The 27,811-nt window shown below is 40.2% G+C and overlaps 2 protein-coding genes across 8 annotated transcripts in view; one reads left to right on the plus strand and one right to left on the minus strand.

Annotated features, from left to right (window-relative positions):
* The window catches only part of LOC105357032 (uncharacterized), a 43,590-nt gene extending 40,199 nt beyond the window's left edge, over positions 1-3,391 (plus strand). Inside the window, exons 5-6 of the mRNA XM_023952568.2 lie at positions 215-310; positions 1,242-3,391. Coding sequence (XP_023808336.1) covers positions 215-310; positions 1,242-1,319 — 174 coding nt within the window. The 3' untranslated portion in view covers positions 1,320-3,391. The remainder of the gene's footprint in view (positions 1-214; positions 311-1,241) is intronic.
* A 3,678-nt stretch (positions 3,392-7,069) lies between these two features.
* Positions 7,070-27,811, minus strand: part of ano2b (anoctamin 2b) — a 262,039-nt gene continuing 241,297 nt past the window's right edge. For all 7 annotated transcript variants that reach the window (XM_020714024.3, XM_020714026.3, XM_020714025.3 and 4 more), the window contains 4 exons: positions 26,999-27,051; positions 24,591-24,769; positions 10,949-11,054; positions 7,070-10,200 (listed from right to left, as the gene is read on the minus strand). In XM_020714024.3, coding sequence (XP_020569683.1) covers positions 9,823-10,200; positions 10,949-11,054; positions 24,591-24,769; positions 26,999-27,051 — 716 coding nt within the window. In that variant the 3' untranslated portion in view covers positions 7,070-9,822. The remainder of the gene's footprint in view (positions 10,201-10,948; positions 11,055-24,590; positions 24,770-26,998; positions 27,052-27,811) is intronic.

Consider the following 27,811-nt stretch of genomic DNA (forward strand, 5'->3'; position numbering starts at 1 on the left):
CAAATTCCTATTTTTAAAGAACTACACACTTTACTTAGACCACACAAGCCAAGGTGGATCTGCTTCACTCAGATGCATCGAATCCATTCTGCTTTTGTGTGTAATGCTGCATTGGAAAAGTGCTGCATGCTGCTGCATGCAAGTGACCCCCTAACCCCCCAGCATGACAATCAAAAAACATTCAAAAAATAAAGACATCTTTAAACTGTTTCAGGAAAAGGAGCGGCAATGGCAGACTCACATAGCAGAACTGAACTCCAGCCAAGAGACGTTTGTGCAGAAAAGACTGGCGAGGCTCAGAGAATTCAGGGTAAGACTGACACTACATGCTGAATGCCGTAACAATATGTCACGTGTCAAGACGTCTGTGCCTTCACCAGGGAAGTCTCACATGTCCCAGGAACGGCTGGACCAAAGACCAAAGTTTCTCATTTTATTATTTTTTAGGGTTTTTTGTTCTCAAATTCCAAATTATTTTAGAAATTTTTGAGCATGCTTTTCACAGGAACTTCTTATGTTTTTCATTTTGTTACACAAACCACTCTAATTCATCACGTGTTGTCCTGTTTTTATCTATTTTTATAACAAGTACTTTTGTTGGGTATATTATATCGGGTCAAATTACTTGGCAAAAGTTATGGTGTAATTTTTTTGATAGCAAAAGTGTTCTAGGGTTAAAAGGCTTAAAATGCTCTACAATCGCAGTTCCATTCACCCATATTCACACTATGATGATGGCTTTTAGATGACATCTGTGGCCCTAAATGTTCTCCAAAAATGACCCAGCCTATCCCAAAAAGGAATAGGTGGGTTAAGAAAATGGATGATCAAACTTAGATATTTCTATCTTGCTGTAAAGGAGATATGTGGTCAAATGGTTTTAGAACCATAATATGGACAATTATTAAAGTTTAACCCTTGTGCTATCTTAGATGACCCCATCCTTACATTGGCGTGTTCTCCCTACCATGACAAAGGTGGATAAAGGTAGAAAGATTTCATGTAATCCATGGACACCAGTGAAGATCACAAATCATTGAAGGAAAAAGGTTCAGAGCACTGTCTAGTGGGTCTAGATGACCCAACTCCCAACGTTAAAGTGCCTAGGATAGCACAAGGGTTACCCGTCAACCTAGTTTATATCAATGTCACTGTACATTGTTGTAAATCTGTGTCAATCTAAAAATCCTTTCAAATCTGATTTGTTCAGGTCTTAAACTGCCGTGCTTTTCTTCATGCAGGAGTTTCAGAGGAACGTGTTAGCCAGCGAGGAGCGCATGGACGGTGAAGCCGCAGACCAACTCCTCAAAAGAATGTAGATGTAAATGGATAAATGTGTGGACATGCGCTTCAATGCACAAAACCTGCAATCAAGCTTAGCAACAACCAAGTTAGCAGCACATTGTGATGCACTTTAAACCAAAATGTTTTGGATTCTTTAAATGTACTCACTTTTTAAATGCCCTTACAGCTTTGTTTGCACTCACAGAAAAGTAGGTTGTTGAGTAATAAGATACTTATTGCAATAAACTAGAGGCTGTAAAAAAACTATTTCAATAAAATAAAACAAAACTAAAAACTAAAACCAGAAAGAAACACCATAGTGCTAAATAATGACAGGATCCAGCAGGGAACAATTGTAAACACACACATGTAGGATTGTCCCTAGCTGTACAAGTGTGAGGTTGTGTTTAGTTGTGTGACCCTGCAAAAGACTGGTGACCGGTACAGGGTGTACCCCAGCTTTGCCCTACAGAAGCTGGGATAGGCTCCACCCACCCATGACCCTGAAAGGGATTCAATAGGTTTTGAACAGATGTAAACATAAACTACCACCTCATTGTGGTTTGGGGTGGCTGGATGGCTCAGTTGGCTGCATGTAGGACTGGTGCGTGGGTCCCTACACAAGACCCTTCGTGCTACTCTATTACTATGGAGCAAGAAGGGGGTTCAAGTCTGGGTCTCCCTGTGCCGGTTCCCAGCCCGGATAAAAATACAGGGTTGTGTCAGGATCGCTGCCAAACCAGCCGTGCCACTCAGTGGAAGCTAATACACTGTGTCAACCCCTAAAAGGATATGCCGAAAGGTGAACCACAACAACCATATTGTGGTTGGGGGACAAGAGCTTGACGATAATATGGACGAAGTGACGAGTCAGACTAAGAACAGGTCAAATGTCCCTTAAGGAATCTCAAAGGTGAAAACTAAGTTGTCCAGATGTAGTGAGCCCCAGTGTTGAGGTTCTCAGGCGAGCGCATGGTGGCCTCTTCCTACAAGACACAGCTCAGACAAAACCGCCTACATGGAATCCTCTTCCTGTAGAACACCACCTACAAGAAAGACCACATCAGATTGGTTTAGTGTGATTTGGGTGTCAGGAACTGGTGGTGAAGGACCCAAAATGCAGGAGATCAAGCTTGGTGACAAACTTAAACACTTAATAAATTAACCAGCACATGACAAAAACCAATGGAGAAACATAAAGGTGACACAACAGAGCAGATCAGATGACCTGACAATGACAAACTGAAAACCAAACACTTAAATAGACTGAGAGGAATGGATAAGAATGGAAGGAGCTGTGGATGATCAACGCAAATCTAGAGTGACTGATAGAAGAACAACTCTGAGAATGAACAAAACCAAGAACGCAACGGAAAAACCAAACAGCACAGAATGACTATAATGTCACAAATAGGTTCTTTTTCAAACTGCATTTTTCTTCAACAATTTGAAAAAAGAACAACAATTAGAAGATTCATTTTCTTTAAATATATCATCCATGGTCACAAGAACATTTTCAAAACACTATTTTCAATGGAGTGGGTCTTTAAATATCGCAGCAATTTGTTGCAGGCCATTACAGGATATGTCTTTAAGGTAGAGCGAACTAATAACTTCAGCTGAGCCAACAAAAGTTTTTAAGCCTTCACAAACTGCTGTTGGTGCACAAAAATGTCTGTGCCTCCTGAGGCTAAATATTACCACCATTGTAATTTGTAGAAGTCCAAATGGTTTATTCTACATCTCTATCATAGATCTGGAGTTCCTGTCAGAATGAATGTGTCGAGCAGCTCATTTTAGGAACAAACTGCCAACAGGTTATTTTTAGGAGCCTCTCAAACATTTAGCCCACATTTTTACAACGATGAAGTTTGTTTAAATAAGAAAAAACATGTTTTGGCGCCAGATGTCCCCAAAAGTGCAATTTAAGACAATACTTTTTGTACCAACAGTTGTGTTTGTTTTATTGACGAATGGAGTCTACACATCAATGCGCGTCGAACCAAAAGTATGTTTTTGCAATTTATAATCTACATTGCATGTGTGCATGTACGCTGTCAACATTTTTTACAGACAATAAAAAAATGCACAAAAAAATGGAAGTAAACACTTTTTGTATTTTTTGGTAAAAAGAAACAATCAAAAACGTACATATCAGTTTGCTGCAGCACACGCCCTCATCTTACGCCTGTAAGTGAATGTGTTTACACAGATGGAGGTTCCGGTTGGGTGTGTTGCAGCTGCGATCTCCACCTGCATTGTTATGGAATGAGCGTGGGTGAGCACACTTTTCAGCATTAGTGTTGCCAAAAAAACGTATATACAATCCCGAGCTCCTGCACAAACGCACATTCCTGGTCAAGTTTTCACACAGATACTTTTTGCACGTGCTATGCTGTTTAAGGAGTGTCCGAGAACATATGAAGCACATGAAGGATATCAGTTTTTCACTGGGATTTTTGAAAGACAGAAAGAGACAAAAGGGACGTGAAGGAGATCAATGAAGAGAGGGTGAGACAACGAGGAACAGGAGTTTCCAGTGTGTCATTAAAAAAAAAAACGGAGTAGGTTTGAAACCGCCTGAGGACTCCGACAGAAACATGAACCCCACTCACACCCACCCTCATTATCTGTCTGTGAAATGTACAATACCAGTCTTCAGCTTTTACTTCAACAACAGACTCTCTGTAGATCTCTTGTTTTGTGTAAAATTTGGTTGTTTCTACTCAATTCACCTCAAAGATTGATGGTTTTAGTCATTCAAAAATGTTTCTGTGAATAATAGGTCTTTTTTTCTGGCTTACAACATTTTTAGGGAAAAATGGAAGGCTCTTCCTCTGAAAGGAATTTCATTTCATTGACTCTGAAATGTCAGGTTGAGTCGTGAATTGTTAAACAAGTCTTAGTTTACAAAGTGGATCAAGTAAACAAGACTGATGCAATCAAACTGTACAGATGTAAAAGGGACAAAATGTTGATCTTAACCAAGAAGTTTTCTTTTTTAAAGGGTCTATATCACGCATAATCAATTTTTTGAGCTTTTAAGTGTATTATAATGTTAAGTTTGTTTGTTTTCGTGGGTAAAATGCAGACACACTGCTGAGGCCGACTTGAGGTTGACGTCATGAAATGGGCGGCACCCAAAAGGAGCAAAAGGCGGAGCCTCAGAGATCGAATCCTCTTACTCGCGCTTAAGAAAATGAGCTTTGAAAATAACTCCTATTTCATGAAAAATGTATTCTTTAGTATGCCGAGTACATATATATATCCCCAAAAGTATTGTTTCACATGAATGACTCCCATGTGAACTGAAGTGCCATCCTTTTCCTAACTCCTACGGTTCAATAGGATGTCGGTTTAAAGTTTGGACCATTCTTCCAAAAGGTCATTGATGAAGTCACACACTGATGTCGGTGGAGAAGGCCTCAGTCTCTGACTCAGACTCTGTCCCCCATGTCTTTGTGCACCCTGCTTTGTGCTCTGGTGCACAGTCATGTTGGAAGATGAATCGGCCGCTGCAATCTCTTCCCACAAGGTTGGGAGCATGGAATTGTCCAAAATGTTTTGGTATCCTGAAGCATTCAGAGTTCCATCTCACTGGAACTAGGGGACCAAGCCCAAGTCCTGAAAAACAACCCCTATTCACCAAATTTCACACTCGGCACAAAGCGGTCCTAAATGTACCGTTCTCCTTTTAACCTCCAAACCCAGACTCATCTATCAGATTGCCAGATAGAAGAGCGTGATTCATCACTCCAGAGAAGACGCCTCCACTGTCTCCTCTGCTCTAGAGTCCACTGCTTTACACCACTGCATCCGACGTTCGGATGCAGCTGCTCGGCCATGGAAACCCAGTCCATGAAACTCTCGAGGATAGCTTGACCAATTGTTGATGAAAATGTTTTCCATTCTTTGTATGCTAGAGGCTTTACCCTTCACGCTATATTGCCCCACTACGTAGCCACAAGGGGTCCTAGGTCTGGGTCTCCCTGTAACAGTCCCTTGCCCAGCTTAAATACAGGATTGTGTCAGGAAGGGCGTCTGGCATTAAAATTTCTGCCAAACCACTTGTGTGAATCAGTGCAGGCGGATTCACTGTGATGACCCCTGAAGGGAAGATGAGCAACATTTTCGACAGGTTTGATTTTATTTAAGCTAAGCACCAAATGAAAGAAATGTATTATTGTTTTTACAAAACAAGAAAAAAAAGAGGCACTTTTTAATACCAGGCACCCCTAGGGCCCTATGTTTCCTCCAGGTTACAGATGCATCACAGTCATCAGTGTGTGCATGACTCACTGGGACTATGACTATAAAGGGCTGTGGGCTTTGATCATATTCAAATGCTGTATAAATCCAGACTGGTGACCAGCATGAGGAGGAGCCAGCTGTTGTGGACCATGTTTTAGGCTTTAATTCACGAGTTTACAAAATGAAAACCCTTCTCAGGTCAGTAGCGTCTTGAGGTCCCGTGCACTTTACCATCGAAACTAAAGTTTACTGTGCTGACAATGAAAATCCAGACTTACCTGGTAGGAAAACATTTGAATATTATAATATTTTATGATATTAAAATATTTGCTGATCTTTTTGTAGCCCTCACCTTTTTTGTCAAAAGCAATTATTTATTTTCTCATAATATGTGAGGTTTCTTTTCCATGGGGAGCCATTGCTGACAGCATGAAATGGTAAAGGACTTTCTTTGTTAATCAATGCCCTTTTCTAGTCACCTGTGTGCTGGACACCTCTTGAATGAATCATTAGACTCACCTGTGATTGAGTGCCTGTTAATTACAATTTTGTAGTCTTAAGTTTGGCTTTTCTTCTAAGACTATGACTGGGGTTTACTAATTTTTGCAACATGTGCTTGAATGAATTTTCTTAAGAAAATTCCCTTTTTTGTTGAGCAAATTAGCATATCTTGTTTGCAATCAATGACCCACCTTTGTAGGTCTATTTTGAAGTACAGTAATTTACCAAAAATGGTACAGAGCTTAGCTGTTCCATGTCTGTGGTCTTTCCAGGTATCTGTTGTAGCCACTCCTCCAGCTTGGGGGTTACTGCCCCGAGTTCACCAATTATCACAGGCACCACTGTCACCTTCACTTTCCAGGCTTTCTCCAGTTCTTCTCTGAGTCCCTGGTATTTTTACAGTTAATATATATATATATATATATATATATATATATATATATATATATATATATATATATATATATATATATATATATAAACGTATGTGCGTATGTATGTACATATGTATGTACACGTACATACATACACACATACATACATACATGCATACACACATACATACGTATACATATGGCCTGATTGCTTAAGTTTTGAATCTTGATGGTAAATATAATCTTTTCCAATTTCTACAGTCATAACACAAAATTGTAATTTTTAACACAAATTGACAATGAAAAAGAATCTTATCAGTTGACAAAGCAGCCACATTCACAGGCTGCCACAAATGGGATGAACTACTGGAAACAGGGGTGGCAGGCCGAAGCTCTCCACTAATAGCCGAGGGGGGGGGGTGAAGACACAAACGCAGATAATGTAAACTAACTGACGGTCATGAGACGGACTCCCCATGCAACGCAAGTGAGACGCACCACAGACAGACCTGTGTAAGTCAGGTGTAACGCAAAGTGTAAACTTGACCTTTATGTTGTGTGGATCAGGCCAAATGTCGATACGGACAGGTACATACAAACAGATACACACACACACAATCCAAACATAATAGGCAACACGCCAAAAAATGAGCTTGTCAGTCATGGAATAGTTCTGTATTTAAGAATGTGTACACTTTCTTAAGGTAAGCATGAACAACAGAAGCTTGTATAACAAATATTTCTTTGTCACAATTTCCTTAAGTCAGTTCTTAATACATTTGAAGTTAACAGTCTGTGATTGAGTTCTAGCTGAGCACACAGATGTTAGAAAATAAAAACGATTACAAGGCATCAGAAACAGAAAAGAAGGTTTACAGCATGTCGGCACGTTAACAACTTCTACATAAGATCTTCAAAATGGCTCCCGTTTCGTCCTATAAAGGTGTGATCATGCAGAAGGACACCTTTCTGAGCGAGACACAAACAACGGCGCCGACCATGACCCACACGTTTCAAGACACAAGCACGATCAAAGATGAAGTGCAGTGAGAATATGGGTGGAGTTTGATTTTAAAAAACCTGTTTGCTTGAGAACTTGGGCACTTTGTAGTTTAAGAATTTAAAATTCAAAAAGTTGGAGGTATTTCTTTTAGCAGAGTTCTAGCCTTAACAACAAAAGCTGCAAACTGCAACTTCCCTGTCTGTAGAGTCTTTTTTATTACCACATTTGGTCCTAGTTTACCTAAAACAGGTTATAAAAGAGCAACAATGAAGTCATTTCCCAAAGACACTACAAAGAAACATCCAAAGCCGGATATTGAACCACCAACCTTACAGTTGGAAATTAATTTTTTTTATCAAGATTCATTGGTTTAAAGAGTTTTAGAAAAGCAGTGCTCTTTTGAGTATTGACGTGTTGCAGTTCTTGAAGAGAATCTGCAAGGAATTCTGGTTACATTAAAGCCAATATTGCCTTTTAGAAAGCAGGCCAGGGTTTCTCAACGCAGTACAGACAAAGACACCTTTAGCCAATTAAGAAACCCTTTTGAAGACGTTCAAACTAGCTTGAAAAGTAAAACAAAGCTTTTAGTAATTATCTTGGTTTGACAAGAAAAGAAATTCCATTTAACGTTAAACTTTTAAGGAGGACAAAGTGAAGTAGAGTTACTTTTAGTCCAATCAAGGGACTATCTACTCCAGGTTTAAAAGACACACCCTTAATCATGCATCAATTGGAGTTCTAATAGAATCAGAGCATTTGATTTAAAAAAATTAAAAACAACTCAACCCACACTGCCTACAGCTGTCGGAAACATGTAACCTGGCTGTACAAACGTTTATTTTTGCTGAAAAGTCGGACGTTCTAACATTGAAGTCAATGGAGAAATTTTTTTTCTTCTGTAAACTGCCTACAGTGACCATCTGAGAATCGACAACATTTGGTACTTCCAGCTTCCAGATTAGATACGTCTTATTGTCACGCATCTAAAAAAACTCATGACCCACTTTTCCTTTTTCCTAACTCTTGTATTTGATACAAAAAGACGCCGATAATTTCTTTAATAGTTGTTTTTCACGTTATTAAAGTCCCACTTCTATCGTCTTTTGATCTATTTTGAATATGTCGTTTTTAGCCTAAATCCAAACACTTGCGTCGTTTTCTGGGACATAGTTTCTGGGGGTTTTTTGCGTTAGTTTCCGATTCACTACGATTTGGATAAAGAAATACTCAGAAATCTTTTTTTTTCTTCATATATGTCTTTCAATGTGAGAAAAATGCCACAAGAACATGTTAAAAACATGATTTTCATCAGAGTGGGTCTCAATGCACCACAGTCTACTAAATTTGTTTGATGTTTATCTTTCAAAACTGTTTAGAGAAGAGTAGTTTTTCAGCCCAGTGTCCAAAAGGTTTGATTATTAAACATAATATTGTAATCTGATTTAACCAAAGGGGAACAGCAGCCTGACGTGTTTTTCTGGATCATCAATGGAACCCAACAGCATGTTGACGTTTCAGGCAGGAGAACCCGTTCTTATGAGTGAGGTTCAAACTATATATTAGGGTTTATTTTATAAAAGAAGACAATGAGGTCATGCTCATCTAACTGTGTTTGCACTGTTCCCATTGTGTTGGGTCAGTAGTAAGTGTTCGTTTCCTTCCTTCTAAGGTCAGCCAACAGCTGTGAACGTCCACATGGCTCTAGAAAAGGTTTGGTTATTTTTGAAAACTGCATCTTCGGCGTGAAGGTGTGGCCTAACGGTGTGCCACGTTGGCATGTTTAGTCCATCCGTACCAGCAGCGCTGTCTTCAGTCACAACACGCTTGGAGCGCAGACTAGAAAAGGTTTGACGTGATTCCTGAATCAAAGTGACGAAAGAAAACAGACTCCTGTAAAAGCTACAAAATCAGTAAACGAAAAAACACATGAAGAGCATAAAGCAGGAAAATACAAACCAGACAGCCTTAATGCCACTAAGCCTTATTAGTCTGCTCATGATGTTGTGTGCTTCATTTCATAGCTCCTTAAAGTTGTTGTAATGTTCAGTTGTGCTGCCTAATGCGGTAATTATTATTGCTTTTCTACGCTATGAAGCTTCAGTGCCTCTCTAAGTAATTACTTTTTACCAAAAAGTAAAAATGACAACACTTTTCCAGGCGAACAGTCGTGTGAGGGGACATTACAGCCACGCACCCATTCAGCCGGGGCGAACGTCGCAGCTTGACCCGCACGGAAACCAGCGATTACAAATGTTACTGTTCTGAGATGGGCGCTGACGATTCACTCTCTACTGTTGCCACACACACCAGGAAACATCGACACGGGTAATGACGCGGACCGAGCCGCTCCGGTTACAGCCCAGAGGCCTGGGTGAAGCACCCCAACCTGTCAAAGAAACGCGGTGCATGTCACACTGCCGTTTGTCTTGAGCTTGCATTTTCGTTCTTGGGCGATGAACAAGTCTTCCCGCTGAACTGGCTGAAGCTCGCGGCCCTACACCTGGCCCTGGGACCCCCCCCTCCACCGTCTCCAGCCGCGGGGCCTGAGGGCAGAGTACTGTAGCGGCCCAGGATGGGTAAGCCCTGGGATGGGTTGGACGGTTGGCTGTTGGACTGGAGGATGGAATCCTTGGTGAAGAGGCTCTGAATGAGCTGGAATTTCTCCTTCTCTTCCTGTAGAAACAGGTTTACTAGCAGCTTCTTCTCTCGCTTGAGCTGCTCAACGATGGTTTTGGGAACGTCAGGGATCACCCAAGCCACGATGAGGCCAAGGAACATCACCAAATTCTGAGGAAATGAGACAAACACTCATGATCAAGCATGGCAACAAGAAATGGCAAGATCTGTGGCTGTAATAGGCTGGTAGATTTTTGAAATAAAAAGCGAATTCTGTGTGCTTCCTTTAAGTAAACTTGTGCTTTCACAAATCCTGTTGCATAGAAATCACTCAGATTCACCGTGATTCTGAATGACACTGCTGGGAACTAAATAAAGAAAGTGCCTTGACAGTTGACTGGGGGAAGCTGGGATCGATCGGCGACCCTTCGATCATTGGACGACAAATCTGACATTCATCTTATGCATTTGTCATGACTGCCCCTGCGGGTGAAAAATGGGCAAACCTGTGTGTTGCACGCAGGTGGACCGCTCAAAATTTGACATCGTAGACCACCCAATGAAAAATGTTCGTGAACATTTTTCCCTACAGACATGCTGCAGGTAATGGCTCATAAAAAGTCTTTTTGTGTCCTTTTACGTGATCAAAATAAATATGCACATCTGCAACAATCTGCCACAGACACATTAGAGCAGCGGTTACAGTTAGGAGGACATTTGGTCGACACGTGTGATGGAGGCGCGAACCGAACAGCTGGACTCTTTGTAATATTTCTGATCAGAATGATTCACACTGACTGGAATGACCGTCCACACTCATCCACAAGCCAGAGCTCTGTTCAGCTTTAAACATGCACAACAGCAAAAACAACAACAACAAAAAACGTGCCGTCCACAAACACAATGAGGAAGTCCATACCTGGAACAAAATGACGAAGGCCAGTCTGGCCGCCAGGACGCTCCAGTATTGTTTGGAGAGCTGGTACGCATCTGAAGACCAGGGGGGCTCCCTGTAGTCTTTATAGCTAAAACAAAAGACAAATGAAACAATAGAGAGCGTGATTGCAGAGTCTGAAGCTTATACGCCACAGCTGGACGGACCAGCTGCTTTTAACCTGACAAATGAAGAAAAAAAATGTCTTAACCATCCTTAGAATGAAATTAAATCCCATTATTCAGTAATCCAGATTAGGAGCCTCTCGTTTAAATTTATAATTGTTGTTAAAATCTTCCTTGTTTGGATTTGCAGTAAACATTCTCTGATGTGCTAGATAGACAGATAAGCTTCAAATTGAAGGAACGTTGAGCTAACAGCCAGAATAGGAGGAGGAAGGGAGGCAGTGATGGGAGGATTTGGGATAAAACCAACTCACACGAGCATTCTAAGCACCTAAAGCAGTTTTTTAACAAGTAGAACAACAATTTTCACGACATCACACCCAACGTTCACAGCAGCATCTCCACTGAATCCCCTGACACCCCAGAACAGTTAAAATGCTAAATGAAAGGAATGGAAGCTAACCCAGAACAAGAACCACTTTCAGACTGGAGAGGCGTTTCAGGTGAGGAAACCTCATCAAAGGGTTTCAAGGAATTCCAGGAGCGTGCGAAGGAACATGTCCAATACATTTTTGTTCCGTGTCTCTGCACGAGTCCATGAGCATCATGTAGATTTGAGTGATTTTTTTTAATGTAGGCCACAGTCGGAGGAAAGAAATTTGATCTTTGACTGGAAAACGCCAAAATAATCACCCTTAATAACCATAACTCCACCCTATAAAATGTCAAATCTACTTTAAAAATAAACACAGAGGCTGTTTCAGAATACATATTGTGTTTCCGTCTTTTCGGTTTATTTAAATGGTTAGGTTTTTTTCTCTTCAGCTGCTGCATGTTTGTAGCATGTTTGGTAACGGAGTTGTGTGCTTCTTTTATGGTTTTTATTACGGTAGTTGTATTTTTACATCTGGCCTGTTTGTTTTCCGTTTGGACATGTGTTAGGACTTGAAGTGGATTTCCTATGTGACAGTGCCTTTGTCACACTATGGAACAGAGTGTTTTTTTCCCATGTGGCCTGCGGTAAGTTGGATTTGGGTTCCACTCTTGCAGTAGGTTGTGGTTGACTGACATTAAAGTACATAATAATAATGTTCAAGCATTATATTTTGATAAAGTTGGGTAAGAGTACTCATTTAAGGTAGAATACAAACTAGAACAAGCCTTCTGTCAGTAGATAAAAAACTGGTTGTGATTTACAGTCTTTTATTTCGAAGTTTAAATTGGTTTGGTTTAAAAAGTTAATAACAGGTTACAGAGGTATGCATGATTGTTCGTGTGACATTCAGCCCTTTCTGAGCGTCAGAGCAGTTGAACGACGTTTTCCTGGCAGCTGCCGTTACTTGTCGGGAACATAAAGAGGTTCTCGCCCCCTTTATGTTTCGCCTAAATGTTTATTTGTTTTAACTTGCAGCCGGTTATCTGCAAGTTAACAAATGAAAGGCCACAGAGGCATTCTGTCAACGTTAAGCTGAAAAAACTGACAGCTGAGTTCAAACCTGCACTGAGTCAATTCATCACCAGACAGATGTTTTACAGCAACAGCTGGAGGCCATAGCAGAGGCCTTCAGCAAACTGCACGTAAATAACGCTATTGTGGTTAAAAGGAAGCCCTTTCTCCCAAAAATAAACAATCTGTACTTTTCCAGGTTGCTATTGCTTTGTTTTATTTCAGACACAACCTTTGGTTAAACTGTGTTTTTTCCTGCAAGATGCTTAAATATGACACACAGCATTCTTTTCAAGGCAATTACTGACACACAGTCACTCCCATTGTTAATCTGGAGAGGATCTTTAGTGAGAAATGCATCCTCTTAAGACAAAGATCTGCACTAAGAGGAGTCACTTCATCACCGTCATCTACAAAGCACTTGCACTACAAACACCAAGGCCCGTGGATCTGGAGGGAAGAAGGTCATGTAAGCAAAAAAAAACCCCAGGCTGCTCGGTGCAGCAGTGAGCGCCAACCCTGTGCATGTGTGGGTTTCCTTTGGGCACCCTGGTTTCCTTCTGTCATCGATTGATTACTCTAAACTGCCACTCGGGGTGATAGCGTGCGCCTACAGCAGGCTGGTGACCTGAGCAGTACCTTTGCCCAACAGTAGCCGGGTTAGACTCTGGCGGCCCAGTGACCCCGTAAGGGATGTAGGCCGGTAAGAAAATGGACGCATGGAACCTAACTAAAAACCAAACAAAACATGTGAATTCAGAGATTTCTACCATAGCTTTAGTGTTAATCTTTTTAAAATGTGTATATACAATATATAAAAAACAATAATAGTCTTTGTTACTTGCCAAAATTAATTTAGCTAAAAGGCAGGTATTATTCCTGATGGAGAGTCGACATCATCTAAACAGGACTTCAATGTCTTTATAGTAGGGGTTTAATGATTCATTTTAACAATTCCAGTCAATATTTGTGGTTGCTGGTTAGCCAAAACCTCAACCAGTGAGACCCAGAGAGATGGAAATGTTACTGAACAGTTTTCTAGATTCTTGGATTTCTTCAAGATAATCAAGTCTAAATGAAATGTGTGTCCAAACAAACATGTAAACAAGAATGAATGTCCAATCTATTCACGTTAGTTTCCAAAAGTTCAGGTTTTTCCAGATCCAAAGAATCCAAAGGGAACATTCTTAGAACATTCTAGCACACTGGTTGGTCACATGTCTTTGCTAAATTCAAAGTGTTTCACACATTGGACTGGAATGATGGACCGATCCATTTTTGCTGTCATCACGTGTGTTGTCGGCTGCGATGAACTTGGTCTTTTTTATGTTATATAAACCTGACATGTGTCAATCCATCTGGTATTTTCCGATATCTATTCAATTATCAATTAATCTCATTTTGAAACAATATTTTATTTGATTCCGCCTTAGACAGATGGATGTGGTTGGATTCTAGGAATAGGAATCGCTTCATTAATGAATTGTTACACCCCTACTTTATGGTGTTTTACTTTAAATAAAAAATTGAATGCAGTACGTGTAACTTTTATATCTGTTACAACTGCACCAAAAAAGCCTCTGGAAATATTTTTAGAGGTAATAAACTTTACATTAGTCCGTTTTGTTGGAGTTAATTCAGTTGAACAACATGTTGACACAACAGCAAATCCACTGTTAAAGTAAAATCAAGCTTTTAAGCATATCATAGTGTTAATTCCTCCAAAACGGGAGAGAAGAACTGATATATATATATATAGCTCAGGCGGTAGAGCAGGTCGTCTAATAACTGAAGGGCTGGAGGATTAATCCCCACTCTCCCCAACCAGCCGTCGCCCCCCAGCGCGGCCAGCCGCAGCCCACCGCCCCCCCCCCCCCCCCCCCCCCCCCCCCAGGGGATGGGCCAAATGCGGAGAACAATCTCCCCATTGTGGGATAAAAAAAAAGTAAATTATATGGATATAGCTAATTCTGAAAGGCCTAAGAAAAGCAGGATATAGGTTCATTAAGACTCTCCTTCTGACTCAGTCTTTACAATAAATGTACATGCTTTTGTAAGTTTAAATAATAACTTGCACTGTTGTAAAACACTAACAGTTGAAACAAAGACTCAGCGATGATCAATCACTGAACACACATTTGACAACTGTCTACCTTCCCGTTTAACATCCGTGTTGAAAATAGATTTCAAAGGAAGTTTGAATCAATTACAGACATGTTTGTCTGTCCAGCAGACATTCTAAGCGTTTGGGGTCTCCCTGCTGCCTTTTTCTGCTTTGATTCTGTTCATTTCACGTAGCTAACAGGTTTTCACCACAGAGTGCTGAATTTTGAAAAATGGATTCAATTTTAGAAAGATGTAGTGTTGAACTAACCAACAACATTTCGATGATGGTGCATTTTCTGATCACTCACATGTGTTTGTTGACAATTGGTGCCATTTTGAAACCTCCATGACATCATAAACCCTGATTAGACAATAGTCCTCTTTCTCTATTGGCAACTTTAACTTTTTAAATATTAACAATTTATTACAAGTAAAAGGTATTTTGAGTCAGAAAAAGAAGGAACTAGTGATAAAGTCACAGTAAATTAGGGTGAATTTCATATTTCAGATAAAGGAAAGTTGTACTGAAAAAGACATGTTAAAACGCAAAACCAAATGTTGCATTCATATTCTGCAGAGTTGTGCCTAAAGTATTACGTTGTGCACAACTTCATCTCCATGCCTAAGATTCTTTTTGACAGTTATCTTCCCCCACAGCAGACTCCCTGTATGTAGCCATAGTTACAGTTCTGTCTAAGGCTTAGTACTAAGTCAATCAATGGGTATTATTTTGTGAAAAAAAGCATAATTTTCATTGTGAACAAATTCATGGGACTGAAAAGTGGCGCTTTTCTGAGTTCATTCAAATGTAGAAGTTCCGTCGTTGGCTTTGGCCTTAAAGGACGACCGGTTCCAGACACCAGAGGGAAAGAAACAAGCAGCTTGAACACGTGTTGACCTGAGATTTTACCCGCAGTTCTCTCACTGGCACTGACTTTGAGTTTTAGTCAAAGGCTTCTAACAGCCGTCCCACCTTAAACCGAACAGACCAAAGACCCACAGACATCCTTAAAGTTTTCAGAATTCCCCTCTAAAGTCTGGACAGATGGAAGTAGCTGAATGAGCTCCGCTAACCCTGATGAAGGGACAGAGGAAGAAAAATGTGTGTGTTAGCGGACTCATATAATGACCGACTCCTTTTCCTTATTCAGGCATGAGGCAGGAATGTTGATGTGAGGAAGCTCTTCCTTCCCCTTAAAATTACTTCTTTCTCTTTGATCTTCTCATGTGACCGCGTCTTACATATCTTTGTGTTAGGTCAACTTTTAACGTGATCTAACCCAGCGAGTCCTCCGTTCCTGTCACGCTCCTGTCGCTTTAACTGTAAATGTCTTAGTGGAGTATCATGAAATATCAAAGCAAAAAAAAAAGGAAAACTCCTGCTCCGTGTTTGTCCAGTGTTTTCTAGACGCTCCATGTTTGGGTATAACCCAGGAGCTCTGCTGTAACTGGAGCTTCCAACTGAATATTCTTTCATAAGAGGCCGAAATGAGATTAGGGTTTTATTGTTACTAAGGGAGGCTGGAGTGTGTGCGGTTATGGGGGCTTCTGGTGCCAAAGTGCAGCATCCATGGACTCCAAAATACATTTACAGACAAATAAAAAGGGCAACACTTTCCCATCCTAGACAGAAGCAAAAGCTGTACACCTGAAGTTTGCTTAATTACTAGTATAGCAAGTTCAAAAATTACAGTAACAGAATACTTCTTCAGACTATCACAAATGATCACAAATGTTTGCATCCACTTCCAGACAAATAGATTCGTCTGAGCTGGAATCTGGATCAAAACTGTACAGTTCATTATCTCAGATCAGGGGTGGCCAAACTGCGGCCCGAGAGCTGGATCCGGCCCGCCTACATGTTCGGTCCGGCCCACTGAACAATACCAGAGACCCATGTTTTTGGGTTTTTTTATCTGGCCACACGATCAAGACGTGACATTTTCTTCCCCCCTTCTGCAGTCTGTGCTCCAACCTGAAACCCTAAAACTCTCTGTCAGATAGAACAGAAGACAGTCTTTCCTTTCTACATCGCAGTTCATCTTTCCCGGTTTAGCTCGTTCTTTTAGAGCGACCATGCTGCTTTACAGGCATGAGCACCCTGTTCTGTGTCCTGATTGGCTTGACACCCTGTCAATCAATCTCTTCCGTGTTTCCTGTACAGAAACGCGGAGCTCTTCAGATCAGAAATCTGTGATCAATCAGATATTTGTTTTCATTCTAAGATCCTGGACTTTATTTCTAGGAAGGTTTGAGAATTTAAACAAGAGAAAAGTTTAAAAAAGTTCATGTCTGTGTGAGAAAAGTGTGTTTAGGCAGTGAGGAGTTTTACTGCCATAAACGTCTGGAATCAGACTCCGTGGATTTCACCGATCACGGTTATTTTTAGAACGTAACTCCTGCAGTAAACTAGGGAACTCTGTTCTGGTGAAAAGGTAACACAGATATAAGCTTAGCTGCAGTGTAAGACGTAGAAATGAGCTTTTCCATAATTACTGGATGAGAAACAGACGTGCAGGACACAGCTGCTCAGTTTTAGTGCAAACTGGGAGACGTGAGGAGCTGCAGCCCTAAAAGTCTCAGCGGGAAAATGACAGAAGAGGATCCACTATTTATTGGTTTTTCTTTTTAATGTGTCGGTATATTTATCCTGAATATTTTTCTTTGAAAATCATAGAAAGTGTTATTTGGTCATTGTTTTATTTCATAAATAATGTTATTTATTTTATTAAAATGATCATGAATGAATGAAACTTTATTCATGTAGCACTTTACAACTCCTTGAAGGAACCAAAGGGCTTCACCATAAAAAATTGATCTAAAATGGGAACAAAAGTTTGAAACTTAAAACTCTAGAATATTCTGTTTTAGAATATAATTTTCAATCCAAATGTTTTCATCTACATTCCATGTTATATCATTCTCACTCCACGCATCTGCTCCGGTCCGGTCCTTCTATCGAATTTAAGAACCCAATGTGGCCCCCGAGTTAAAATAATTGCCCACCCCTGACTCAGATAGTGCTCGCCATTTTTGATGCTCCAGTTATGTAAGGTTCCGGTTGGGAGGGGTTGTAAGCTAGCAGGAGAGAATGTAAATAAAGCGTCTGCGTTCCGGCCCACAACTCAGCCGTTAACACCAGGGGTCCCCAAATCCAGGCCTTGAGGGCCGGTGTCCTTCTGGTTTTCCAGAATCCCTGCCTCATCTGCTGCTGATTACCTGGATCAGGTGTGTTTAACCAATAAGGAGCTTCAATGGCACGTTGGTTGGAAACATGTAGGACACCGGCCCTTGAGGCCTGGATTTGGGGACCCCTAGTTTACACAATCCCTGTGAATCAGCTGATTCTGATGCAGAGAAAGCGTCTTTTCTTTCTGACTCTGCACCGATACACGACACCAACACATAGCTGCAACCCACGGCAGCATCCATGCATCCGCTGAGAAACAATTACATAAACACCTCACAGCGGAACACCAAGGCTGCTTTTCTCTGCTTCAACATCCGCTGGCATTTCATTCATTGCGTGAATGGTTGAAAAGTTGCGGTAATCTAAAGACTACCAGCTCTAACAGACTAACTGACTAAAGCTCGGATGTTCAAGAGTTTTAACAACCTTTTTTTATTTTCTCCTACTGCCGCCAGCAACGGGTACGTGCGCAGAGACCCAAACTGAATAACTCAAATGTAAATTCTCATAAACAAAAACTATCATTCTAATTTCAGGTGTGATGCATCTGCACACATATAGGAATGAGCCTTTCAAAGTTGCAGGGATGGTGGGTTTCTTTCCTCTCTTTTTTTTCTCAGAATGAATGGGTGCACCGGTGAGACCGTGGATCTTTTTTAGGCGCACCATCGAAAAATCCGTAGCAAACCTAAGCGGACTAGCTTTTGCTAAGGGCTCGCATATATGGGACGACTGGTCGTAGACCATTTCTTCTGCCAGGTGTCGCACTACATCAGGTGTAACATCTACTCATGATACACGCCACACATAACATAATTGACCTAATCAATGGTTTCAAATGTTTGTGGTTTTTGGCATTTTGGAGAGTTGTAACACTTGGATGAGCTGCTTTTTGTATGTTTAAATTATATATATAGAGAGATCAAAGTGACTGAGAAAAGGTAAAACTAAAGGCACATAGAAACTTGTGAAATCATGAACTGTTGTGAACTTTTCAATGGGCTGCTGACTATAGTTATGCTCACATTTGTAAAATGCTGTTTTATTTTTGAAATAAGTCTGGTATAAATACATGAACAGTTTGCACATGCAAATAAAAACACCTTTATTTCAGCATACTAACATCACTGTATAGGTTATAGGAACTGGAGCCAAGCTGAATAGGGAACTTTACGGACTGCATCCCCATTTCAGCCCATTTTAGGTTCTAATTCAAAAATATGAATAATTGTTTGAAATTAGTTTAAAAAGAAATTAAGGACATAAAAATGAATTATCAGGACAATTTAATGGATATTAAATCTAACCACAGACATGATAAAAATCAACTTTAGTACCAGGCAGTAATAGTTCATATCGGCTGGAAAACTGGCCTGGCTCCAGGTACTTTCATTCAACAATTCAGAAAGACAGTGTTTCCCCTGGATCACTAAGGCCTGTCCTGTTCCCAGAAAACACATTTTTTATTCATTATTATTACACCATACTTTGGCAAAAAAAAAAAATCCAAGATGCATATCTGAACAAATAATTTCCCCCAAAAAATACAAATATTTTCACGGATGATAAGTGTCAAAAAAGATTTCATGTTTGCTGTTTTTCATTCATTTGTATTTGCATTCATTCAGAATGCAAAGAAGAGGTTGTTGGGTTGTTCCACAGCATAATTTCTGGTCCGTTTTCAATCTGGAAGATCTACCCCATCTTCCAGTGGGCTGGGTTGCTGATTCTTCATTCAACATTTCACTCTTCATCAGTCCTCACTCTGAGCTGATAGCTAAAGTGCCCACTTTCTTTGCACCCAATCACGATCAAACTCCTGCCTTTAAGTCATAGAAGTCTGTTCATCCACTTTCCAGACATTTCGCCGGTCCAGCTCCACCCCGCTCTCCTCCTGGCTCTTCGTTCCGGCGCCGTCCGGCCTTTACCACCATCAGCGCCTGGGCTCTGGGTCTCTTCACAAGGTCCTCCAAGTATGCAAGATGTCTCCAGGCCAGACTCTAACTGCCAAAGACCATTTCGTGCACAAATTCTTGTTTCACAATTAAATCTTTCAGTCCCATGTTTTATGATCTATCCTTTTTGATATATATAGATATATATTTCTGCATCCATGACTTCCTTCTGTCTATTTCCATTACTGTTTTTCACACGTCTAAATCTTTTCCCGCTTTCATTTTTTGCATTCTTATGGGCGTAAGTCTGATGTCACTCCATTCAACTGCCGCCTTTTCTTCCCTGCAGAATGTGTTCAGTCCCACAACCACAGTCCGAGAATCCCATTGGAAAGGCTTGAAGAAAGACGCTGACAGCATGGTGTAAACGACATCCAAGACTGAATGATGCTCCTTGAGTCGGGCTCCCACCCAATTTCACGCCTAATAAGTGTTTCAGGCGTAAGGCATCCTGTCAAGTCTCTTCACTGACGTGTCTAAGACAAAGACCGCATTCTTGCACCGTAATTCACTGCTGCTTTATGTAAGGGCAGGTCTGTGGGAGCCAGCATCCGTGACCTTTTGTGCGACAGAGCTTTATTTTGACATTATCATAGAGATGCTTGTCGGTACAAATGCAGAAGACACAATAGCGCACTTTGTCAGGCAGAGGATGACACCACACAGTAGTGGTGGCACAAGAATGTCCGTATGAGATTCAAAACAGCCTCACATTGGTCTGTTCTGTGGTAGAATAGGCAGTTTCACTTAATGTTTAATCTTTGGTTGAACTTTGAATCTAAAAGTTTGTTGCTGAGTAAGGCCGTTTAGAAGGCATCTCTTCCTGTTTGAAAAGTATCGTGTTTGTGGAGTTTGTCAAGATTCTCTTTAAGCATCAGAGACAAGAAAACTGGTATCATGCTCGAGCACATTTCCCCTTTATCCTTTATGTGCTTTATATTATTACTTCTTTCTTTAAATCTGCAACAGAAATTAAATTTAATCCTCTATTTTCAAAACATTCTCAGTGGTCATTTTATTAGGATTGTGCTGTTTTTAGACTAAATTTGATGACGTTTTCTAGGAAATAGTTTCAGTAGAGCAGCAGAAGTTCCTTAGAAATTTGCCTGTGAGAAAGCCGGTGCTCATTTCCCATCAGCCCTTTGTTTAGACTTACAGCAACTCTCAATCTAACATTATTGGTACAACAACAATGGTAGGTATAGCAGGTAAAATATCCAGTCGTACAGTTTAGATCCAGATTCCAGTTCAGATGAAAAAAACCAAAGACGTTCATGGATCTATTTGTCTGCAGGTGGATGCATCAGGGAGCTTGTGGCCCACCGGTTGTAGTTTATACGTAAAAACTACAAGTTTTTTTCAACTGCATTTTTTCGTCTGCTTCGGATTTCCAACAATTTGAAGAAAGAAATACTCAAAAATGAAATTTTGACCGTAATGTTCTTTAAATAAGTTCTTTTACATGAGAAAAATACTAGAAACTGTTAAGGAAAGGCAGAAACACCATTTTCTTTGGAGTGGGTCTTTAAACTGACTTTATGATGTCTACTACATGGTGCCACACATGGAATAAGCTATCTCAATAAACTCCGCGTAAACGACATACACTGGCCCCCGTGCTCTAATGCAGTTCCTCTTTCACTGTCTCGCTGCTTTTTATTTTATTCCAATAGATTTTTTAACAACACATTGTGTTCTGTGTTGACTAGAGTACCGTGGGAGATGGTCAGGTGTGCCGTGGGAAATTACCCTCGTTAACTGATCTAAAAACATTTCCCATCTCCAGGATATCAGCTCTGTGTTCATCTAAACAGGCCCTGATAAAACACTGAGTAGTTAGGAATATGAAAGATCATAAAATACTTTTTTCTTTGTGTTTATTTGATTCTATTAAGGACACTTTGATATGAATGACGGTACCGCAATTTAGCCGCAGCTTCAGCTCTGTTTTCGGAAAAGTCCCGCCCCTTTAACTGTCTCCACCAATCATTCTTGGAGGCTTAATCACACGTCATCAGTCTGACCAATCAGAAGTGGTGAAAGTCTTCACTTCCTTGTTCTGATTCTGCTCATAAAGTCTCTCAGTTCTAACAAAAATACCAGCTAAAGTTCGTCTTTAGCGGTGTAGCTTTCCACAGAATCTGGTGTCAGACCGTGGAACAAGTGAACAAAACCATGAAGCTCAGAGACGAGAGTCTGACTTCTATGAGTTAAAGGCAGGAGTTTGATTGGCGGCACATCAAACAGTTTTTGAATCTTCTAACTTAACTTTTATTACATCTTTTAGAAAAAACAACTGCAACTTCCAGCTTTTTCTGCCACAATTATCACAAAAATGCATGTGAGATTGTGGAGGGACTGTAGATCAATACAGACTATGAGGAGAAACTCATAGTCTGTATTGATCTGATCAGACTAATATAGTCGGTGCAGCTGAATCAAAGCAGGACACATACTGGTACATGCAAGTTTGCCTTGCCGTTAAAATTGCAGCCACCGTATCAACGGCTGTTTGTGTTGGCGTGAAGAAACCTGCAATAAGGTGTGTAAGCGTATCGTATTAAATGAAAAAGAAAAACGGGTGATCTCCGTTCTAATTTTTTTTTTGTGATTTTTTTTCAATATTTCTAAGAACTACAAAAGCATAGAACTACAACCTGACTGACCTCCTCTGCTCATGAAAACTATAAGATGAGCTGCAAATCAACGCTGACAAGCCACAAAGTGTCTGTCATAGACATGATCTGTTTTTTTTATGTTTTTGTCACTAAACCAACAGCGTGGTTTGTTCTTCCTAATTACTTTATCCATTAACGTTGGATATAGTTTCATTGACCACCAGAAAATGAGTTACAGCTGGAGTTTAGTGTGAGAGGAAGGCAGAGACTGTCGGTAAAGTAAAACAAAAATACTCCAGACAAACGATAGCAGTTTCTCACTAAGCCCCCCCTAAATAATCTGAAAAACATCACAAGTACTCATCACTTCTAAAACACATTTCCCAGAAATTCCTAATATAATTTCTCTTTCTCCTAGACTGACATAGCCACATCCTTATCTACTTGCTTAAAAAAGTGACTACAAAATTCAAAAACAAGTTGACCACGCCCACAATGTGAGCATCCAGCAGGTCACCCACTGACTTTGCTGCTTTGTGTCCGATATTGTCATCAGGATTGACTCACAAACAAAATAAACAAACAGTTCATACTGGTCAATTTTTAATCCTTAGTCTGTGATATGTTGTGGATTTTCAACCTTGATTGCAGCTCATTGGACAGATTTCATGAGGTTAGTGCCCAGCCTGTCTAGAAAACATTACAATATTGCACGTTTCTGGTCAGGCTCTTTCATTAGCCACAGGTGCTATTTCTCCTTGAAAAACCACTTGTTGTTAAAGCTACTTTTACCAGCATTTCACAATCCCTGTCTCATAGAAAGTTGACAGCTCTGCGCCTGCTGGAAAGTTGAAAACTTGACCTACTTTATGGCAACGTAACCTTCCGTCACCGAGGTTCCTGGTCTGTCGCAATTTAAATTGCAATCTCATGTTAAACTTTTTCATTTTTAGATGTTTTTTGTATCCAAAGTATTAAAATTTCATGACTTTTCCCAAACTTTACAGAAGATGTAATTTTTCACAAACTTTTCAAGGACCTAGAAATTTTCATTTCAATTTCCACAGTTTTTTCAGGTTTTCCATGACCGTATGAACCCTGCTTTAGTCACCCTTATTAAACTGTCCAACTTTCCACCAGTGAACATTAGGACACTGTGGCTCCAATCTGTGACTCAAGTTAATATTCAAGCAAACTGCACTGGTGCAGAGTTTTGATTTTATTTATAACATTTACAAAGTGTTCAACAGGCATTAGGCAATTTTACCCCAAAAACGTTTTCACTAAATTAGCCAAAACTAATATGCTCGGTGACAATAATAAAAATTGGGACAAAGAAAAAAGGTTAAAAACTGGCTTTAAGTGAGTCCATCAAAATCCAATAGGAATCTATTTTTCATAAACACAGTTAATGCTTTGCTCACAAGCTTGAAGGCTACATTTTATTTAAATGCGCCTGCTGCTGGCCCTGCAGTTCCCACTCTGGGGATCCGAGCCCACTAAGGCAGCAGTGCTGTCCTGAAACATCTGCTTCTCGAACGCTGCCCACGGAGAAGGGGCCGCCGTTCGCCCAGCCGAGGTTAAGCCGGCCGGGCTTTAGAAATGTCATGCTCTCCCCCTTTACAGGGTTTACAGCAGAGCAAGAGAAAGAGAGATTTTTTGGGGAGCTTGTCGTCTCAAAAGTAGCTTGCATACCAAAAAAGTGGCGGTACCCCTGCTCCAGACTGTCACCAACAGAAAGTCCACAACAATCTCAAATGTGCTGGATTATCCTTAAGTTAATACCCCCATAATCAACCATGGTAAAAAGCCTCATCTTTAAAAACAAGAAGAAAAAATGACCGTATCCAGATGCAGAGGCCTACAGTTGTTACCAAAGACTGATTTGAACTCAGCCTCGTAGTATTCTAAGATTTTGGTCATAACAAAATACAGCAATGTTTTTTCTTCTACATAAACGATCCAAATACATTTTTTCTGATACATGACTGCTATTTTCTTGATTGCTAATTGAAGGAGAGAAAACTTAACTTGCATTTCTGTCTCAACTATTGTTGATAATAATCTATTTTCTTTGGACAGATGCTAACAGTAGACTGCTGAATTAGACAACCAATTTAGGAAATTATGGCTCATTGAAATATTCCTTCATTTTTTCATGTAGTGGGTGTGTGTGTGTGTTTTACCGGCAAAAGGTGACGTCTTCGTGCGCTGAGTTCTGTGGCGCAGAGCCAGGCTTAAAGTTGGTTACGTTAAAGTAGGAGAGTGTGTGGTCAATGAAGCCGTGCATGGTGCCAGACGGACTGTACATGTACTGGTAGACGAGCCGAGGGATGAAGTCAGACGTGAAGGAGATCACAAAGGCCTGCAAATAGGAAGGTGTCAGAGTACAATGAATACTTTTTTCAATGAGTAGAAGAGACATCCATTACATAAACTCTGAGAGATATGTCCCAACACAAACTTAACACTCTTTATACAAGAACAGTCCATTCATCCATTTTGTAAACCCAATTACTCCTGTGTGGCGGTAAAGGGTTGCTGGGGCCTATCTTTGCCACTGTTGAGTGAAGGTGAAATACACGGAGAGACAACAAAAAATCTCCAATTGTTCAAAGATGTATGTCTTTAGACTACAGCAAAAAATCAGACTGCCCAAAAAAAAAACACATGCAAACTCCACACAAATAGGACCCAGATGGGAATCAAACCAGGGTCTTGTCAACGTGACGCGAGACTGATCCACTACACCACCGAGCAACCATACCAGAATGATCCTTTGGACTAATCAGTGTGGGATGCCACCAGCATTTTCTTGTTTTAGTTTCATGCTGTTCAATCCATAACACAGCAATCATTTTCAAGTGTATGATACAGACTATAAAAGGCTTATCTGTTGACTTCTTATGAGAACTGGACTGAGTGACCCCTCCCCCCGGCATTCCTAACAGGAAGTACACCCTAGTTCCAAGATGCAAAAATCCCATAGACTTCTTTAGACAAATAAACAGCTGTTACTCGGTCATTCTATTGGTCAGATGACCATTCTTCATCAGATACATTTTTTATCATGTTCATCCGAATCCAATTTTTTTCATGATATTTATATTTTATTGGAAATTATTGAAGTTATAAATTGACCAATCAGATGCCTCAACAAAAGTATGTGGTGGCCGCTGACCACCACATCCGACCATTAAACTACATGTATTGTGTTTGATTAACAGATTATTGGAAGTATGTCTATGAAGACTCTCATTCATCCAGGTAGATTCCATCATAGTAGGTTTAAAGGTTGTCATCTGGACTTGGTTTTTAAAGTTGAAGACGTTTCACCTCTTATCCAAAAGGCTTTGTCAATTCTGAAATAGCTGGTAAAAGAGCTGGTTTATCTGTGCTCATGGGGGAGGAGTCAGACCTGAAACTGGATAGTATTGGTACATGGTTTCAGGTCGTTGGGAGTCCTTTGTCTTCAGCTGGGGTTAGGGAGACAGTGGCGACCCCCCCCTATCAGTAGCCTACTTTTGAGTGGAAGGGATGTGAACTTTTTAACAAGCTCAATCCTGATCGTTGAGAATAGTTGTCGTAAAATGCTGACTAACACCATCTTGGACCAATCAGTGCTTAATGACAATTTCTGGTTCCAACATGGCGAAGTTTGTATCGTGAAAGAATGGCAACTGGATTGGTTTCATTTGGTTGGAGCCGGATGTAAGCTACATTTTATGGGTGACATCATACTCGCTCTGTCAGTCCAGTTTTTGTCTACAGTCAATAATTCAATCACATTTTGCAACACAGCAGCTGAAAGGTGAATTTGGACTTTTGTGACATTTATGTTAAGAGTTTGGGAAGATTAAAATACAGACTAACTATGGTCAGTTCTCCAGTAGGTCTGTGTATTTACGATATATGGTACCAGATATACAAAACGCAGCCAATTTCATGCACTGTTGATTGGGCGTCTAATACACCATTCTGTAACTCGATGTTCAGCAAAGCAATTGCAGAGAAAGGAATTCAAAATCTCAAATAGATTCTGTGACCTTGATTTTGTGAATAGATTTTGTGGTCCACTGCTCCCCAAGTTTCGGGTTTTCATCATTGAAAAAATTGAAAGGGATTGTAAGCTGGATCAAATTTGACCACAGATCGCACCTGACCCACAGGCCGGGCTTTGGACATGCCTTGTCCAGGCTTCTAAGGTTTCTTCAAAAAAATACACTTAAAACATGAACATGAAAAATGGTGAGCTCAGAGGACCAAATAGCTTTGCAAATCACGCTCCACCATCACATTCATTCCTTGATGCCAGGAGCAAACCAGCCACCAAAAAGCAATGCAAGGCTAATGCCTTGCCCAAAGACACTTTAACTCTCATAGAGGGAACCCAACTTGTGATTAAAGGTAGACCGCTTTCTCTGCACCACGGTCACCTCTGACATGGTTCTGTGGAGCACCTCTTTTTACATTCTAGTTTCTCCATGTTACAAATACTGCATATTTAATATTTGTTAATAATGGTGGTAAAAGTACATTTAATTACAATAAAACAACATGTAATGAATATACATAACATTTTGTTGATACTTACATTTATAATGACTGACAGTTTGCCCATTCCACTCAGTATGTTGTACCATATACCTAAAGAAGAAAGAACCAATGAGCCAAGAACACAAACAAGAGCAAAAAGCCTGTTTATTAGTTTGTCAAATCAGTAAATTTAAACAAATCAGATGCAGATCTGTAATCTCAACATAAAAAGATTTTCAAAGTTTCCCACATGAAGTCTGTAAAAAAAAACAATGTGACGCAAAGAGCTCGACCGTCAACAGTCACCATCACTTTTTATTTCCTGTTTCACAAATCAGCAAGCAAACAATGATGTTTGATGTCAAACATTGATGATTTAGTAAGTCATTTATGAAGCATTTAGATAACATTTGACAGGAATTCAAGCATCAATGTGAATAATTGTAATGTTATGGTTATGCGGTGCTATGGTTAATAACCTGATATGCTACCTTTTTTGTGTTTTTTTGTCTGTGTCTACTCCCCTCTTTAAAAAAAAAACACAGTTCTTTCTTTCTCTTTATTCTTCCTCTTTTTTCTGTCTGGCTTGGGATTCAGAGCAACTTCCTCCAGGTAGAAAAGAAACTTTAAAAAGGAAACTAGAAAAGCTGTTTTCTTAAATGGGGGTTGTCCCAACATACAGGATGGAATTTTCTGTTCAACAGCCTGTCAAAATAAAAGCATTTGATATCAACAATTAAGACAAAACTGAATCTGAGGTTTTTTGCCCAGTATACTGTATATATTTGATCCTTGCAAAGAGTTAAAACCTTGTTTTTAGACTTTCACTACATTATACCAGGTTTTAGGAGTTTTAATTTATCTTTGCTCT

Source organism: Oryzias latipes, chromosome 23, assembly GCF_053564925.1.
Source record: "Oryzias latipes strain Hd-rR chromosome 23, Olatipes_Hd-rR_3.1".
Lineage (NCBI taxonomy): Eukaryota > Metazoa > Chordata > Actinopteri > Beloniformes > Adrianichthyidae > Oryzias > Oryzias latipes.